The following is an 18,896-nucleotide window of genomic DNA, read 5'->3' on the forward strand; positions in this document are numbered from 1 at the left end:
AAAAAAAAAAAAAAAAAAAAAAAAAAAGGTTGCAAAAAAAATGTATGTCAATGGCCTGGATCATTCAGGAGTTGCCATGGAAGCCAATATGACTATAATTCTATTAGATATAACTTTCTCCTGTAACAGGAAGCTTCATTTGGTGACAAGAGATGGCCAGTTGGAGCCCTATCTCCCTGATTCTTTGGTGATTTCATTTAGAGCACCATATATGTACATATTTTAGGAATCTTTTACTGTATTAGGTTTTTATACTACTTCAAATGGGTCTTACTTTTTAGATTCCCCTGCTGCTATTCCTTCCCTTGTCTCCTTCTTCCCTCTCCCTCCTCCCATCCCAGTCCCGTGTCCATTCATCCATAACTATGCATTCTATTTCCCTTACTTTCAGAGAGAAATATTTGCACACCACTACCACTATAACCACCACCATCACCACCACCACCGCCACCACCACCATCACCACCACCACCACCACCACCATCCCATTCCTTATTCCACACCTAACCTCTGTGGTTCTTGGGTGTCACTGACTTAGCAGCAACAGCTACTACTTATATATAAACAAATACATACTAAATTTGTATTTCTGGGTCTGGGTTACCTCAGTCAGGATGATTTTTCTTTTTTCTAGTTCCATCCGTTTCCTTGAGAATTTCATGATTTAATTTTTTAGTGACTGTGTCATATTCCATTTTATAAATGTTACATTTTCTTTATCTAGTCAATGTTGAGGGACATTGTTTTAGTTATGGTTTCTATTCCTGTGAAGTAACACCATGACCATGGCAACTTCTTATAGAGGAAAACATTTAATTGGGGCTGGCTTACAACAATAGGGATTTTGTCCATTGTCATCACGGCAGGATGTATGGCAATGTTCAAGCAGAGATGGTACTGGAGAAGGAGCTGAGAGTCCTACATCTGAGTTTGGCAGGCAGCAGGAAGTGAAATGAGACACACTTCCTCCAACAAGGCCATACTGCCTAATCGTCTCATTCCCTATGGACCCACGTGAAGTGGAAACTTTTAGTTTCTTTGGAAAGTCAGTTTTGTCAAATGATGTTTTGCTGAGGCACACAGGTGAAAGAATGTTGTGCTAAAGCAGACAGGTGAAAGAACATTTTCCTGAAGCAGACACAGGTGCAAGGATGTTTTGCTACAGGAGACTGTGAAGGGCTGTGTGATGAAGGAATATAAATATGACCCCACAGACGTGGGAGAGGAGCCTTGGTTTGGTTTGTCTTGCCTCACCAGTCTTTGCTAAGGACACACATGTATTGGTTCGCCTTACATAATGTTGTTGAGCTCCGACTGTGGTAACACCACCATTAAGAAAATCACCAAAGAATTAACTTGTTCCTGAGGTTTCTACAGCAGCTTGCCACTTCTGAGGCCTTACCTCAGGCTGGTTGGCAAGCCTGGCAGTTTCTTCAGGATTAAACTGCAACTGCTGGTTCGTGCCTGGTGTCTGCCTGCCAAGAAGACTGGACTGTAGCTGCTGGTTCGTATTTGGTGTTTGCTAGGGGAATGAACTGCTGACAGAAGATTGAGTTGCCTCCAAAGAACTACTGCTAAACAGGTCTACTTCCTTCATATCCTGATAACTTTTCTCTCTTGCTACCTCTGGTGGGTGGTGGGCAAGAGGAGAGAGAGGTTGACAGGTTATTAAAGTAGGTTGGAAAAAATTTATACCTACACCCATGGGAGCTATTTTGATTCAAACCACCACAGACATTTAGATGGTTTTGAATTTCGAGTTGTTATGAATAGATCAGCCATGGCAGGGTGAAGTATTTTTGGGGTGTATGCCTAAGAATGGTATATTTGAAAGTTTATCAATTGATTTTGAGTATTTTGATTTTCATATTCCTAAGGAACCACTACACTGATTTCCATACTGTCCTGTTCTTTAGTTCTTTATATATATTGAATATTAGTCCCCTGTTGGGTATGTAATTGGAAGAGAAAAAAAAAAACTTTTGCCATTCTGTAGGCTGCCACTTTGTCCCTTGCCATACACAAGCATTTCAGTTTTATGAGGTTCCATTAATTAATTTCTGGTCTTAGTGCTGTGCTCTGATATTCTGTTCAGAAAGTGTTTTCCTGAGCCAGTGAGATCAAGGCTGTTCCCCACTTTCTCTTCTATCAAGTTTAGTGATTCTGGTTTTATGTTGAGATCTTTTAGCCATTTAAATGTGAGTTTCTGCAGAGCGAGCCATACAGATGTATTTGGATTATTCTATATGAAGCTAGAAAGTTTGACCAGAACTACTTGAAAATGCTGTTTTTATTCCAGTGTTTATCTGTGGCTTCTTTATCAAAAATTAGGTGTCTGTAGGTGTATTAGTTAGGGTTTCTATTGTCATGAAGAGACACCATGACCACTGCAACTCTTATAAAGAAAAGTATTTAATTGGTGCTGACTTATGGTTTCAGAGGCTTCATTTTATTATCATCGTGGCAGGGAGCAGGGCAGCATACAGGCATGCTTGGAGGAGCTGAGAATTCTACATCTCAATCCACAGACGGCAGAAGGAGACTGTATGTCACACTGGGTGTAGCTTGAGCATAGGAGACCTCAAAGCCCACCCCCACAGTGACGCACTTTCTCCAACAAGACCATATTTATTCCAATAAAGCCACACCTTCTAATCATGCCATTTTTTAATTGGGCCAAACATTCAAACACATGAGTCTATGGGAGCCATTCCTATTCAAACCATCACAATAAGGGCATAGATTTATATCTGGGTTCACTTTGGTTCCATTGATCAACACACCTGTTCTTATACCAATACTATGCTGTTTTTATTGCTATAGCTCTATGGTACAATTTGAGGTCAGAAAAAGTGATACTTTCAACAGTTCTTTTGTTATGTAGGGTTGTTTTAGCTTTACTGTGTTTTTGTGTTTCCATATGAAACTGATAATTTTCCTTTCAACGTCCGTGAGGGAATTTTGGTGGGGATTGCATTGAATGTGTAGATTGCTTTAGGAAGGATGGACATTTTTAATATGTTATTTCTACCAGTCTATGAGCATGGGAGATCTTTTCATCTTCTGGTATCTTCTGCAAGTTCTTTCTTAAATGTCTTAAAGATTTTTATCATACAAATCTTAAACTTGCTTGGTTAGAGTTATCTCTAACCAAGGTATTTATATTATTTGAAACATTGTTTCTCTGATTTCTTCCCCCAGCCATTTGTCTTTTTTACAAAGGAGGGCCACTGATTTTTGTGATTTAATTTTGTGTCCAGCTACTTTGCTGAAAATGTTTATCAGTTATAGGAGTTTCTTTGTAGGATTTTTAGGGTCACTTATGTATATTAGCATCATCTGAAAATAAAGATACTTTAACTTGTTTTTCTTTCCCCATTTGTATCCTCTTGATCCTCCTCAGTTGTTCTATTGTCCTAGCTAAGACTTTAAGTATTATAGTAAATAAGTATAGAGTAGAGAAACTTTTCTTATTCCTGATTTTAGTGGAACTGCTTTGAGTTTCTCTCCATATAAGCTGATGTTAGTTATGGGCTTGCTATAAACTGCCTTTATCATGTTAATTTATTTATCCCTACTCTCTCCAGGACTTTTATGAAGAAGAGGTGTTGGATTTTTTCAAAGGTTCTTTCTGCATCTAATGAGATATTCATTTGCTTTTTCTCTTTCAGTTTTATATGGTGTATTACATTCACTGATTGTTGTACGTTGAACCATCTCTGAATTTCTGGGATGAAGTCTACTCAACCATGGTGGATGATCTTTGTAATGTGTTCTTGGATTCAGTTTGCAAGTATTTTAGTGAGAATTTCTGCAGCTATTTTCATCAGGATGATTGTTCTGTAATTCTCTTTCTTTGTTGAGTCTTTGTGTAATTTGGGTATCAGAGTAACTGTGGCCTCATAAAGTGAATTTGACAGTTTTTCTTCTGTTTCTATTTTGTGGAATAATTTGAAGGGTATTGGCACCAACTCTTTTTTTGAAAGTATGGTAGAATTCTGTGCTAATACCATCCATCCCTGAGCTTTTTGGTTTTTTGTTTGTCTTGTTTTTTTTGGGGGGGGGGGAGTGAAAGGATTTCCACGGCGCAGCTTGGGACAAATCACAGCAGGCCAAGATGGTTCCACGAGGGGAGGTTTATTAAGAGAGTGGGAGAGCAAGAGGAGAGAGAGAGAGAAGTAGAGAAGAGTAGAGGCCGGCCATGACCACGTGGAGAGAGGGAGAAGAGAACGGGAGAGGGGAGAGGATAACCTGCAGGTGCTCAGGGTTGAGGAGCAAGAGAGAGAGGAGGGGCCAAGCAGCCCCTTTTATAGTGGGCAGGGTTACCTGCCTGTTGCCAGGTAACTGTGGGGCGGAGCATACCTGGCTGTTGCCAGGTGACTCTGGAGGTGGAGTTTAACAGATTGCTAACAGGGAGGGCTAAGAGATTTTAAATAACTGCTTCTATTTCACTAGGGGTTATAGGTCTATTTAAATGATCTGATCTTGATTTAACTTTGGTAAGTGGTATGTATGAAGAAAAGTGATTCTTTTAGATTTTTCAGTTTGGTGAATTTTTTTTTTTTCGAGACAGGGTTTCTCTGTGTAGCCCTGGCTGTCCTGGAACTCACTCTGTAGACCAGGCTGGCCTCAAACTTGGAAATCCGCCTGCCTCCCAAGTGCTGTGATTAAAGGTGTGCACCACCACCGCCTGGCTATTGTGAAGTTTTAAAGTATATCCTTTTGACTCTCTGAATTTCCTCGGTATCTTTGTTATACTTTCCCTTTTCATCTTTAATTTTGTTTATTTGGATTTCTCTGTCTCCTTTTAGTTAATGAGAATAAAGATTTGTCAGTCTTATTGATTTTATAGATAACTAGCTCTTTGTTTCATTGATTTCTTTTTATATTGTTTGTTGTGGTTATTGTTTCTATTTTTCTTCCATCTCAGCCCTGAGTTTGATTATTTCTTGCCATCTACCTCTTCTGGATGTGGTTTCTTTTTGTTCTCAAGCTTTCAGGTGTGCTGTTAAGTTACCAGTGTAACAACATCTCTCGTTTTTTTCAGGCACTTAGTGCTACAAATTCTCCTATTAGAACTGCCTTCATTGCGTCCCATAAGTTTGGGTATTTTGTGGATTCATATTCATAATATTATAGAAAATCTTTCATTTCTTCTCTTTTTCTTTTTCTTTCTTTTTTTCTGGGGTGGTAGTGGTGTTTGGTTTTGGTTTTTCAAGGCAGGTTTTCTCTGTGTAGTCTTGGCTGTCCTGGAATTCACTCTATAGACCAAAGTGGCCTTGAACTCAGAGATCCACCACTGCCTGGCTTAATTTCTGTATTGACCCATTGTCAGTCAGTAGTGAGTTGTTCAGTCTTTATGACTTTGTAAGCTTTCTGTTTCTGTTGTTGGTATTAATCCAGTTTTAATTCAAAGTGGGCAGTTATGAAACAGGGTATAATTTCAGTTTTCTTGTACCTGATGAGATTTGCTTTATATCTGGGTCTGTGGTTCCAGGAAGTGCTGAGAAGGTAGAAGACTCTGCAACAGAGTAGTATGCAGTATTCTTCCCTAGTTCTTTTGGTTAGTTTTGGTTTGATGTCTATTTTGTCAGATATTGAAATGGCTACACCAGCTTGCTTCTTAGGTCATTTTGCTTAGAATATCTTTTCCCATCCTTTTACCCTTGTGTATCTATTCTTTTTTTTTTTTAAAATATTTATTTATTTATTTTATTGATGAATACACTGTAGCTGTCTTCAGACACACCAGAAGAGGGCATCCAATCTCATTACGGATGGTTGTGAGCCACCATGTGGTTGCTGGGATTTGAACTCGGGACCTCTGGAAGAGCAGTCAGTGCTCTTAACCGCTGAGCCATCTCTCCAGCCCTTGTGTATCTATTCTTAATGTTAAGATCAGGTTTTTTGGATGCAGCAGAAGGATGGATTTCGTTTTTGCATCCATTCTGTTAGTCTTTGTCTTTTTATTGGAATGGTGAGACCATTGGTGTTGATATCAATGAGCAGAGTTTGCTGATTTGGGTATGTAGTGGTGTGTGGTGGTGGTGGTTGTGTGTGTTTGCACACTTCTCCTCTTATGATTTGTTGGTCTGTGGTTATTTACTTCTTGTGTTTTCTTGAATGTGGTTATCCTCTTTAGGTTGGAGTTTTCCTTCTATTACATTCTCTAGGCCTGGATTTGTAGATATTGCTTAAATTTGGCTTTGTCATGGAGTATCTTTTTTTTTTTTTTGTCTATTGTAATCAAAAGTTTTGCTTGTCGGGGCTGGAGAGATGGCTCAGTGGTTAGGAGCACTCACTGCACTTCCAGAGGTCCTGAGTTCAAATCCCAGCAACCACATGGTGGCTCACAACCATCTATAGTGAGACCTGATGCGCTCTTCTGGTGTGTCTGAAGACAGCTACAGTGTATTCATATATAATAAATAAATAAATCTTTAAAAAAAAAAAAGTTTTGCTTGTCATAGTAGTCTGGGCTGTCATCCATGGTCTCTTGGAATCTGTAGCACATATATCCAGGCCCTTCTGGGTATTAGAATCTCTACTGAGAAGTCAGGTGTTATATGTTACTTGGCCTTTGTTTTTTGTTTGTTTGTTTGTTTTTTTTGTTTTTGTTTTTGGTTTTCTCTGTATAGCCCTGGCTGTCCTGGAACTCACTCTGTAGAGCAGGCTGGCCTTGAACTCAGAAATCCGCCTGCCTCTGCCTCCCAAGTGCTGGGATTAAAGGCGTGTGCCACCACCACCCGGCACCTTTGTATGTTTTAATATTCTTTCTTAGTTCATTCTATACATTTAGTGTTTTGATTATTATTTTCCAAGAGGAAATTTTCTATTCCAGTCTATTTGGTGTTCTGTATCCTTCTTGTAATTTGATAGGCATCTTCTTTTTTAGGCTAGGAATTTTTTTTTTCCTATGATTTGTTGAAAATATTTTCTGTGCCTTGACCTGGTTTCTTCTCCTTCCTTTATTCCTATTTTTCTTAGATTTAGTCTTTTCATAGTGTCCCAGATTTCTTAGATATTTTGTGCCAGGAGTCTTTAGATTTAACATTTTCTTTGACTGATGTACTCATTTCGTTTATTGTGTCTTCAGTGCCTGGGATGATTTCTTTCATCCTGCGTTCTATTGTTGAAGATTTGTATCAGTGAGCCTACAGTTTTTATTTCCAGATTCCCCCAGTGTGAGATTTCCTTACTGATCTATTTCCACTCTCAGGTCTTGAATGCTTTCATTGATTTCCTTTCACTGTTTGTGTTTTCATAGATTTCTTTAAGGAATTTATTCATTTCTTCTTTAAGGACCTTTATCCTTTTCATAAAAGCTGTTTCAAGGTCTTTGTCTTGTTTTTCAGCTCTGCTTCTGGGCTCCAGTGGAGACACACTATCTTGGCTGTTACCATGTTTTTTATGATGTTGTCTAAGTACCTGTGAAAGATTTTGGTGCGCAGCTTAGACAGACAACACCAGACCAGACGGTTCCACGAGGGGAGGGGGTTTATTTAGGGCAGAGGGCAAAGGTGGGGAGAGAAGATGGTGGGGAAAAAGAGAGAGAGGTTAGAGAGTTCTGCCTATTTATATGAACGATGACGTATTCTTTTCCCAGGTAAAGGTGAGGCAGCCAGGTGGATTCTGGGAGTGTATAGCGGTTGCCTTGGCAACGATGTGGGAGTCCCCTGGCGAGCTGATACCAACAACCTGAGTTTTAGAAACTTGTAATTCTGGGTGCTGATATCTGGTCTTGTCTTTGTTGGGTCCATGTTTGCCTCCTTGCTTTCTGTTGCCTTCTTTGTTTCTTAGGAGGTTGTGGTGGCTGCTTGTTACCTGGTGTGGAATTCTGGGATCCCGCTAGGCGTGGTAAATGGGGTTTTCAGGTAAAATGTATTTCTAGGTATTGGGAGCTGACACTTGGGAGTGAGGATAGGAGGTATACTGAGGGGTCCACAGAAGGGAGGAAAGCAGGGCATTCCACCAGGATTTGCTTAGTCCCCAAGAATGGAGGCAGAGAGTGAGGAGAGGCCACACGTATTCTGTTCCAGAATCAAGGATACGATTGGAGAATTAGATTTGAATCGGAGGAGAGAGAATGAATACCTGCAGCTTGCCGGCCTGCTTTGCTGCTTCACTTGTTTCTCTGTCAGGCTTGGCTGGTGAATTTCCAGGGAATTCACCTGCTAGAGTAGGGGGCTGGGTAACAGCAGGAGCGTAGGGAAGGCTGGAGGAGAAAGCCTGTGTGATCTATTGGAGAGGGGGACAGAGAAGAGGGGGAGGCTACAGCAGGTGGCTACTACAGAGAATGAGAGATTGGCTTTGGAGGCGAGGAGGGAGAGCTGGAGCTCTCCAGTCAGCCTTCCTGCTTCCCTGGATGGATAGCCTGGTTCTCTTAACTTTACTGAAACATTTGGCAACCTTTTTATTTCTGCATTGCATCAGTCAGATTTGGGTCATATTGCAATTACTGAAGCAATCACGATCAGGGATTGCTATTATGTCACTGAGTTATGCTGAACAAAGCCCACCACCCCCTAGGGATGGAGCTCAGCTTGGCTCCTTCTGAAGCAGAGATGGTGGACCACAGTGGCTTCCATCAAGAGGAAATCTGGTTGGATGTTAAAAGGCTTCATCTGAGCACTCTTGGTTGCTTTGCATAACAAATACCTGCCAACTCTCAGTTATTTGAGATAAGAAAACTTGCTGGGTGGGCAGTGGTGGCTCACACCTTTAATCCTAGCACTTGGGAGGTAGAGGCAGGCAGATTTCTGAGTTCAAGGCCAGCCTCATCTACTGATGAGTGAGTTCCAGGGCAGCCAGGTCTATACAGAGAAACCCTGTCTCGAAAAACAAAACAAAAAGATATGAAAACTTTAGTTCTTTCTCAACACTGCATGCCCACAATGGCTTTCAAGGACATCTGGGAAAGAGGTGCCCACTCACCACTGGCTTCAATCTCCACAATGACCAGAATACGGAATTTGCTTAGTGGCTCCTAAAGCTTCTATGAAATGACACATACTTGAAATGATACATATTTGAATTTCAAATTCAGGAGGAGTTGGGTGGCGGTGGTTCACACCTTTAATCACAGACAGAAGCTTATCATCTTTGAGTTCAAGGCCAGCCCGATCTACAGAGCAAGTTCTTGGAGATCCAGGACTACATAGAAAAACACTTTATCAAAGAAACTGAAAAACAGCAAAAACAAAACAAAACAAAAAACAACGAACATAAAGAGGTCAAGCAGTTCAATATTATGTTGTGAACTTGACCTGAGAACTTGCGCTTAGAGAACATTGCTGATGTATGTGAGCCCATAAGGATGGCTGTGGCTTAGACCTTCCTCAAGGTCACCCTGTGGGAATGGTAAATAGCAAGGCTTCCATAGGGTCTTAGTTAGGGTTTTACTGCTATAAACATACACCACGACCAAGACAACTCTTTTAAGGACAACACTTAGTTGGGGCTGACTTGCAGGTTCAGAGGTTCAGTCCAGTATCATCAAGACAGAAGCATGGCAGCATCCAGGCAGGCATGGTGCAGGAGCAAAGAGCTCTGCATCTTGTTCGAAGGTAAACAGAAGACTAGCTTCCAGGCAGCTAGGATAAGGGTCTTAAAGCCCACACCCACAGTGACACACCTACTCCAACAGGGCCACACCTCCTAGTAGTGCCACTCCCTGGTCCAAGCATATATAAACCATGACAGCCAGTGAGGATGGCTGAGGCTTAGATCTTCCTCAGGTTCATTCTGTGGAAATGGTCCATGACACGGCTTCCACGGGCTAGTATCATCATCATCATAAGGATGTGGGACTTCAAGAAAGGTAATTAGGTCCTGGGGTTCCACCTTCATGAATGGATCAATAATGCTGGTCTTCAAGAGTGGGGTGAAAACAGGCATGGTGGTGCTAGACTGTAATCCTAGCACTTGGGAACCGGAAGCAAGAGGAGCTGTGAAAATTCAAGCCCAACTTATTCTACACAGGACATCCAGGCCAGGTAGGAGTACATCGTGGAATCTGGTGGATAAAGATAATAACAATGGTCTGGGTCTTTTATAAGAGTTGAAGTAAAGTGGAAACAGCCTGCAGAGCTGTTTCCGTGTGCGTTATGAGTTACCTCCACTTCCTGCCTGGCTGTTATGTGGCCCCAGTTTTATGTTTCCAAATGGCATCTACTCACCATGGGACAGTCAGTATTAGAGAGACAAGAATTAGTTTATTTGGGGCTTAGCTCAGCAGTTAAGAACACATGCAGCCCACCGGGCAGTGGTGGCGCACGCCTTTAATCCCAGCACTTGGGAGGCAGAGGCAGGTGGATTTCTGAGTTCGAGGCCACTGGTCTACAGAGTGAGTTCCAGGACAGCCAGGGCTACACAGAGAAACCCTGTCTCAAAACAACAACAACAAAAACAAAACACAAAACAAAACAGAACAAAAGAACACGTGCTGCTTTTCCAGAGTCCAGTTTCCTCACTCACACCAGGGAGCTCGCAATTCTCCACATCTGATGCCTCTGCTTCCTCAGGCACCTACACTCTTGTGCACATACCCCCCCCCCCATACACACAAAGGTGCATATACCCCCCAACTGCCCCCCCACAGAGGTGTACATACTCACATGCAGACAAACACACCTATACATAATCCAAAACCTTTTTGTTGTTGTTGTTTTGTTTTCATTTTTGGTTTTTTTGTTTTTTGTTTTTGTTTTCTTTTGAGGCAGGGTTTCTCTGTGTAGCCCTGGCTCTCCTGGAACTCACTCTATATAGACCAGGCTGGCTTTGAACTCCTGAGTGCTAGGATTAAAGGTGTGCACCACTACTGCCCAGCCAAAATAAATATGCATTTCAAAATATATTTAAATATTTCAAATACATTTTTCAAAGTAATATATTTTGAATATATTTCAAAATAAACCTTGGGGGAAAAAATGGTTCATTCGAGAGTTGGCACCTTTTAAAACTACTTTGGGAGAATCGAGGCACTTTGATAGTGGCCTTTCACACAGAACAGGAGGGACAATGGGAACGGGGCAGGAAGGTTCTCAGTTGAACAGGGCTTGTGTTTCTCTTTGACCTGGGCATCCCCTATGGACTTCAGCCTCCCTGGGGCTAGCTCCTGCTATTCTTTAGACAAACACATCACTGTTTTGCACATTAAACTTCACAGCCTGGGTCAAGTTTTGTGTTTGCTGACACACAAAACTAAGGAGGGGTGGGGAGGTGTATTACATATTTTGATGTTATGTGAAGATTACCAGGCATTTTAGGTTTATGAACCCCCAAATCTTAATCACTTGAGTGCAGCTTTTTTTTTTTTATAACTGAAACCATGGGACCGAGGGAACAGAAACAAATTAACTCTGCAAAGGACAACTTGCAAAGGATCTGCCTTAGTCACTGCTGTAAGAGGACTTTACAGTTAGCCGAATCCATGTAACCCAAGCTATCTCAAACTCGTTAAGTACCTGAGGATGACCTTGGACCGTCAAGTCCAGCATGAGCAGTGCTGGCTCATTGCAAGTATGCTCCACTTTGTTTTGTACCTGTTAAATCCACACGCCCAACACAATAATTAGTTCCATGGTGATTTGCTGACTGCTGACTACATACAGGACGTTACAGGGATCAAACCTGGGGGACAATGATGTCACTTTATTGTAAGAACTACCAATACGATAGCAGCCTTTCCACACTTCACACTTCCGATCCATTTCTGGGCTGGAGCTGAAGCTCAGAAGAACGCCCGCCTAGCTCAGAGCAGAGTCCTGAGGTCCTTCCCCAGCTCCCCTCCCTTACGCGGGGTGGGGGGGGGAGAGCCTTCACTTACATCAAATAACGTTTAAAAGTTGATGTCTTCCTACATCCCCCAGCTTAAGATCTTTGAGTTTAAGGAAGAATAAAGGTTACCCCTAAATGCTCATTTACAAACATGAAGGTAGGTAAACTATCTGTTGAAATGCAACTGTGGGGAGAGCCAACAAACAGGGCCTAGCTATTTAGTGCAGGCAGAGCTCAGACTCGTGTGGAGCCTCAGGCCTTTAACATATTTCTCTCTCTCTCTCTCTCTCTCTCTCTCTCTCTCTCTCTCTCTCTCTCTCCCTCCCTCCCTCCCTCCCTCCCTCCCTCCCTCCCACCCACCTTCTAATGTCAGCCTCTAAATAAGGAGTGTCCAAGTGGAAATAGTATCAGCACTTGGGGAAAGCAAGTCCTCTGAGGGCTCTGAGGGCTCTAAGTGGGTGATTCCCGGTCCTCTGGGGCTGGCCGGAGACATTTCTTGCAGATAAGTTACCTTAGAGCCATGAAACCTCTAACGACTGGGTGGAAAATATTTGAAACCTTGTAAGCATTCCTGGGGGGAACCACAGTTTTTTTCCTTTCATGTTTTTCTGCCGCACAAAGGTGCGTTTTTTGAGACAGGGTCTTGCTATGCAGCCTAGGCTTGCTCGGTGCTCTTGACAATCCTCCTGATTCAGCATCTGAGTGCTGGGATCACGTGTGTGAACTACCACCGATTTTTTAGGGCACGTTCTCTCTCTCTCTCTCTCTCTCTCTCTCTCTCTCTCTCTCTCCCTCCCTCCCTCCCTCCCTCCCTCCCCTCTCTGAGACAGGATTTCTTTTTGTCACCCTGACCTGGAACTCACTTGGTAGTCCAGGCAGGCCTTACACTCTGCCTCCTGAGTGCCACCACACTTATGAGAGGAAGATTTTTATTACAATAAAGTCGCATTTCTTCTGGGAGGGGGCATAGTTATACATGTAGACATTTCTGGGTAGTTAGGTTTTTGGTTGTGAGCTTAGGCTTAGACAGCCGAGCCACCCACTGCTCCAGTCCTCATAATTACACTGCCGTCTGTCTGCATTAACTGGTGTTGAGGGTGGAGGTTGTCTCCTGTGCTCGATTTCAGGGAGGTCACACCCTGGCTCTGCATGGGTGGTTGACAACCTTCAGTGCACAGGAAGTAGTCATTGGGTGGCCGGGAGGAGTACAGGCGCCAGTCGCCAGTCGGCTGTCTTTTTTCAAGGTTGTGAGCCAGAGTTTCGAAATGAGCTCTGAGGCTCGCAGGGCGGGGCGGGCGAGCCTTCCGCATTCCTCTTCCGGCTGCAGCTGCAGTCGCCGCGTGGGGGAGGGGCGGGCTGCGGTCCCCAGAGAGCTGGCCTGGGCCAGTCCAGGGACAGCCTCCCAGGGCCACTGTGCCTCAGGACGCGGACACGACCTCTCTTCACTGTGTCACAAAACAGACAAAGGCAGGGCTCACCTCCTAGAAGCCTGAAAGGCCTCTGGGTTTATTTAAGTTCGCTTTAGATATTAAACCCTTGCACGCTCGTGGATCTTGCATCTGTAAAATGGGGCTAAACGAAAAATACAATAAATACGATATAAATGCAAGAGGCGGCGGAAAGGAACGAATTGACCGTGCTTTGTGGATGTTGTCACAAGCGCAACACAAAGACAGGGCCCAGACAAATGGCTGGCTTTGTTCTGGCTTAGTGTGGAGAGGCGCACTAGAATGAAGGCCTTTGTGCCTTCAGTCGGCTTCGGAGATTACACGGGAGAGGCTCGGGGAGCTGTTTTCCTGGCTGGAGACATTGTTCTGGAAACAGGCTAGGTTGCCATGGCTACAGCTCCCCAGGGCCAGGCCCTGCCCATTTCCAGGCAGCCAGCCTGTCAGCCTGTGCGGTGCCTGCTGTTACCGGGTCACTCCCGGTTTCGCAGCCTCCTCCCACCCAGCACTGCACCGGAATGCTAGGAAGTTCACATTTCCCAGATGGCCTTTGAGTCCGAAAATAAAACCCTGCGCTTGCCAGGCCTGAATTTTTCTTGAAACAGAAAGTCAGCAGACTGAAAGCTTGTTGAAGGCAGGCACCGTCTTTTCATCGGCGTCACCAGAACCATGTCCTCCACCCAGAGTAGGCTGTCACACAGTAGGCGCTTTAGAAGAGCTTGGCAAGCATTTGGCACCCGGGTGGCGGTATGGTGTCAGGTTAAAAGCACGGATTTTGGAGCCAGTATCTTTGTCTGACAAGTTATAGATCGATAGCGCGACCTAGTCCTTTCGAACTTTATTTTTCTTATCTCTGAAATGGGAACAGCAATGCCGTTCGTTCTCAGGGATGTACAGTGGCTAGGCTCATGTAAGATAGGAAATGCACGGTACAGTGTGGGGCTTCTAATTATTTCTCCTGCGAATCTCTTTTTAGCTTATTACATCGTCACGTAAAAGCGTTGCCCTCCATAAAGACAGCCACTTCCTTCCCAAGCAACAACCACACGAACCAATAGGGCCCAAAGCAGCTTCCTTATAATAACAGATACTGACATTTATGCCTAAGTACTTTAGTCAATATTTGTGTAATAAGCATCAGATAGAGCACGCCTGGCAGTAACAAGCTTCCGTGCTTCAAATGTCACACATAAATAATGCAAAGTGGGCTGAGTTCCCACAGTCCCTCCAGGTGTCTAAGAATGGCATTTCAACATCTCAGCCCTGGGTCTCCTGTCTTCTTCCTCAACATCTCAAGGGTATTTCTGATACTCCAGGGCGCCCCTCCCCCATTCCCACAGCAGACTGGCTTCTAAGTCTCCAGGCACTCCCAAGCTGACTCTGGAAAATTCCAACCATTTGGGGACACTCAAGAGAGGAAATCCACTCCCCTCATTCTCCTTCCCAAATGAGATTGACCTGGGCTCTGTCTCTGTTCTGGAACTCCTCAAAGTCCTGGGAGATTTCCAAGGGGAAGGGGTGGAGGCTGCCCGGAAAACCTCTGAACCCTGTGTGGCCTTAGGAAGCGCACACCCTACACATCTGTTCTACTAGGTGACAGCTGGTTCCTGGAGTCACTCTGGGGCTGATGGACAACCGGCTGGGGAAGGGGAGGCAGTCAAAGACTAAACCATCGTCCCAGTGTTGTCTGAGATTGCTGTTGCTTTTGAGTTGAGGTGTGTACAGCATGTGCCCATTTGGGGAGACATAAGAGAGCATGTTGGCTGAACTGGGCACATGCGTTGTCAACGCCGGTGCAGAGGATGCTGAGATGTCCAGTTGTAAGCCGGGTGCGCCCTAGGCATGGTGGCTGTGTGTTTTGTGCTTTGCAAAGATATGCAAACATAGGTGTAGGAAAATGGTGTGAACTGCAGGGTGTGAAGTGCTCTTCTCAGTGCTTCAGACCCTCCTACATCCCTCCCCACCCCCACTCTCCAGCACAGGCAATAAACCAGGCCGCAAAATCCTCCCCTCCCCCCAAGGTCTTGGCCAGCTCTCTGAAAACTGATATCCTGAGGCCCTTTTTCCCCTCACCAGCTACAATCAGAAGCGGCAGGAGGGAAAATGTGGACTGGATCTCAACAGAGAATCCAGACTCTGAGCTTTCTCTGCGATGCTATGTAACCGATCCGGCACCAGGCCTGGTATTTCATCTGACTTTGCCACCCCAAGAACAGGGTTTCGGTTCCAGCAAGTCCCCCGTTCAGTCCGGTTCTGTCTGTAAAATCCATGCAGGATCTTCCATTTCACCCTGGTGAAGTATCAGCCTGTGGCTGTTGTTCTCAATCCAGCTCAGAAACTGGCTCAAACCGCCCTGAACTGGATTTGGTGGCTGTTGAGACACAGTTTCTGCCTCTTTGTTAGGGCGGAACCCGCCCCATTCTGTACGCCTCCCGCCCCCCCTTAGCCCAGTGTCCTACAGCAATCTCCCACCCTCTCCACACCACCTCTTTTCCTTTTTCTTAAAAAAAAAAAAAACTAAAAAAACAAAAAACAAAAAAACAAAAACCATGAAGTAGATTCAATTATTTTTTTAAAAAAATGGATCTAGGTTGTAAGCCTTTTGGCTTTATGATATTAGTTATTTCTGAGTTGTTATCTAACCAGTTAACATGGTGCCCTTCAAATGACGTTCAGACAAACCCAGAAATAACTACATTTTTTCCGCCACTGACTTAAGGTTTTGGGTAGAGTTCATTGTTCACTTCCATTTCATTAACTATAAAGTAAAATAATTTGCTAACTTTTATTAACATGCAGAGCTGGTGAACAGTATCTGTGCTCACCGTCCTCCGCAACAGTAGACTTGCCAGAGGAAGAACTGAAGGACCCAGATGGTTTTGTTTTTCCAGTTGTAACTTTAACCCTGGATCAGATGGTGTGAACTGTAGGATGAAGGAGGCTGACTGGGGCGGGGGGGCCGGGGGGGGAGTTGTGTGGAGCAGGATTCTTCCCAGATTCAGGACAAAACACGGCTGTGACATTTGTACATTTTACATCTATCACACGTAGGCATTTCTTATGTTTGGGGACTAGACAGGAGCCTCGCCTGCTGTGAAGTGAAATTCTTCCAGGTTGTCCACATGAAAATGCCCAGTTGTATGTCTATGTGATTATCTCAATAAAAAGATTGTCTCGATTTTTCTCATTCTTTTTTTTTTTCTTTAACAAGAATTTCTAATTTTGAGTTTTTTGAGAACTCAGGAAGAGACACTGGAATAAGCAACCATGATCTGGGTGTGGCTCCATGTGGTGTTAAACGGCTCCCTCGTCGCCCTCTGCTGGCCAATTCAGGCAATGTGTGAAGCTGTCAGAAAGCTGCCGAGCAGCCTTGAGTTTCTTGTCCAAACCCGAATGCCCAGCTGCCTAGCTAAGAATTCCTCATTCTGGCTGTTTTATATGCGTCTCTTTTTATTCCTAATGCATGGCATTTGAAAGAGGATCACCATATTTTGCTTCTATAATGTTTTATGGGATCAACTATAAATTAATTACTTAGAGTTCAGCCCTAAATCTAGAGACAAGGACTGGAAATGGCCTTTTTTCTCCTGAGTTAAGAACCAGAGTTAAATGTGGTGAGAAGCAGCACCCAGGAAGTGGTTGTGTTGATCAGGGGTTCAAAGTTCTGTAAGAAGTTTGAGGCCAGTCTCAGATACACGAAACCCTGCATTTTACAAAACAAAACCCAAAGTTGTTTATTTAAGTAATTTCAGTGGAGCATAAAGTTCTGGGGAAAGGCCAATTATAGCAGGCAGTGTAGAGCAGCAGCTATTTATTTACAAGAAAGGGAAGATGGCCACTCCCTCCCTGCCTCCTTCCTCTGTCTGTCAGAGTCTGCTGTAGGTACCTTTGGTTTCCTGGAATCCTGAAAATGAATACGAGATAATCGTGAACCCATCCGTTGAATTTGGTTCTCGGAGATTCAGGAATGCTAAGTAATTATTGTAGGAAGGCACAAAGTATTTATATAGAACTTTCCAGAATGTGACACCATACGGGGATTCTAGAGAGGTAGAAATTAAGGTTATGGCCTTTGGCCTTCTGCGGTCAAGTGAGCTCTTTGGGACACACTCACTCTCTGATCCATGCGCTGGAAATCTGAAGGAACCCCAGTGTCTCATACTCTCCCGGCGTATGCTTTTCCTCCTCAGGCCGTGCGGAACATTTGGCCTCCTTCCTCCTCGCAGTCTGCTTGGTTACAGTACCCGGAAGCGGTGTGCAGAGTACGTCGTGTGCCCTGATATGGTGTGACTGTTCTCTCATAGGTTCACTGTCTCCCTTAAGCCATGTCCGTCTGATCAAACTTGTACAACTGGCTTGTACCTGCTAAAAAAGCAAGGAATACATATATGCGTTGAACAGACGGATTAAATTCAAATACCATTCTCTTGGCCCAACCCCATTACTTCCTGGAGTCTTCTTTTCCTACCACATGGCTCTTTGGACACTTGACCTTCTTTGCCTTTTCCCTCCTGGACTTTTAACAGTTGCTGACTCCAGCGTTTCTTTCCCCGGGTGAGAGCTGACCTCTCACAATTCAGCTCCTAAAGTCATGATAAATAAACCTATAACCCCAGCAGTCCGTGTTTTCTCTTCAGTGGTACTCGATTCACCCTGAGGTGGGACTGGATTCCAGGGGTGCCGTCTGAGCATGAGGTTGTTTGTCTGGGCGGTGCTCCCACCCCCACCTCCAACAGTACTTCCTTTGTTCCGGCGGAGAAACGCTGTACCATTCCATCTTCTAAGAGAGCTCCCTCTGCTGGCCACAGGCGGACTTGTCTGTCCTAGATTTAAACGCCCCCCCCCCCCCATTTCAAGTGGCAATTTGCATGGTCCTGAGCCTGTGTCTCAGACATCAGTCCTTCTCTGGTTGTCAGCCACACCCAGGAATAATTTATTGAAGCTTTATTTTCTTTCTCTCGCCTCCGTTCTCTATTTTTATTTCTTCCTTTTCTGAGACATACTCTTTAGCCCAGATTGGCCTCCTGCCTCCACCTTCCGAGTCCTACTTAGGCTTACATTCTCCGGCTACCATTCCCAGATTATTTGGTGCTGAGGATTGACTTCTGGGCTTTGTGGATGTTACGCAAGCACCCAACCAACCGAGTTACAGCCCCACCCTGGCTTTCTTGGATTCCTTCTATAGTTCCAAAAGCTCTTATTCTGTATTCTCTGAGCTGTTGTCTGAATTTTAAATTTTTAAGTGTTTGCGCAAGTGCATGTGTGCGCAAGCAGAAGCCAGAGGAGGGTTCCAGGGCACTCCTTTTTCATTCTCAGCCTTATTCCTTTGAGGCAGGGTCTCTCTCTGAACCAAGACCTCTTGTTATTTCAGGTAGACTGGGAAGTGAGCAAGTCCCAGCAATCCTCCTGTCTCCACCCTTCTCAATGCTGCACTTTCAGATTTAGGCAGGTTCTCAGCTGGTTTGTTACATGAGTTCTGGGATTTGAACTCTGGTCCTCATGGCTTTGAATGTGCTGAGCCATCTCTCCTGCCCTGGTTGTTTGTATTTTGACTCAGGGTGTTGCTATGCAATCATGGTTAGCCTGGTACCAGCCCTGTAGTTTCGTAACCCACTGTGGACACAAACTCATGATCATCCTGAGGACTGAGATTACAGGCATGAGCCAACACAC

The 18,896-nt window shown here is 44.2% G+C and overlaps 1 protein-coding gene across 1 annotated transcript in view; it reads left to right on the forward strand.

The window, feature by feature from the left end:
• Positions 1 to 17,513, forward strand: part of LOC114632375 (flavin reductase (NADPH)-like) — a 25,294-nt gene extending 7,781 nt beyond the window's left edge. Inside the window, exons 4-5 of the mRNA XM_028780904.1 lie at positions 7,801 to 7,874; positions 17,414 to 17,513. Coding sequence (XP_028636737.1) covers positions 7,801 to 7,874; positions 17,414 to 17,513 — 174 coding nt within the window. The remainder of the gene's footprint in view (positions 1 to 7,800; positions 7,875 to 17,413) is intronic.
• The last annotated feature ends 1,383 nt before the right edge of the window (positions 17,514 to 18,896 follow it).

The sequence above is a fragment of the Grammomys surdaster genome, unplaced genomic scaffold, assembly GCF_004785775.1.
Source record: "Grammomys surdaster isolate TR1022 unplaced genomic scaffold, NIH_TR_1.0 373, whole genome shotgun sequence".
Taxonomy (NCBI): Eukaryota; Metazoa; Chordata; class Mammalia; order Rodentia; family Muridae; genus Grammomys; species Grammomys surdaster.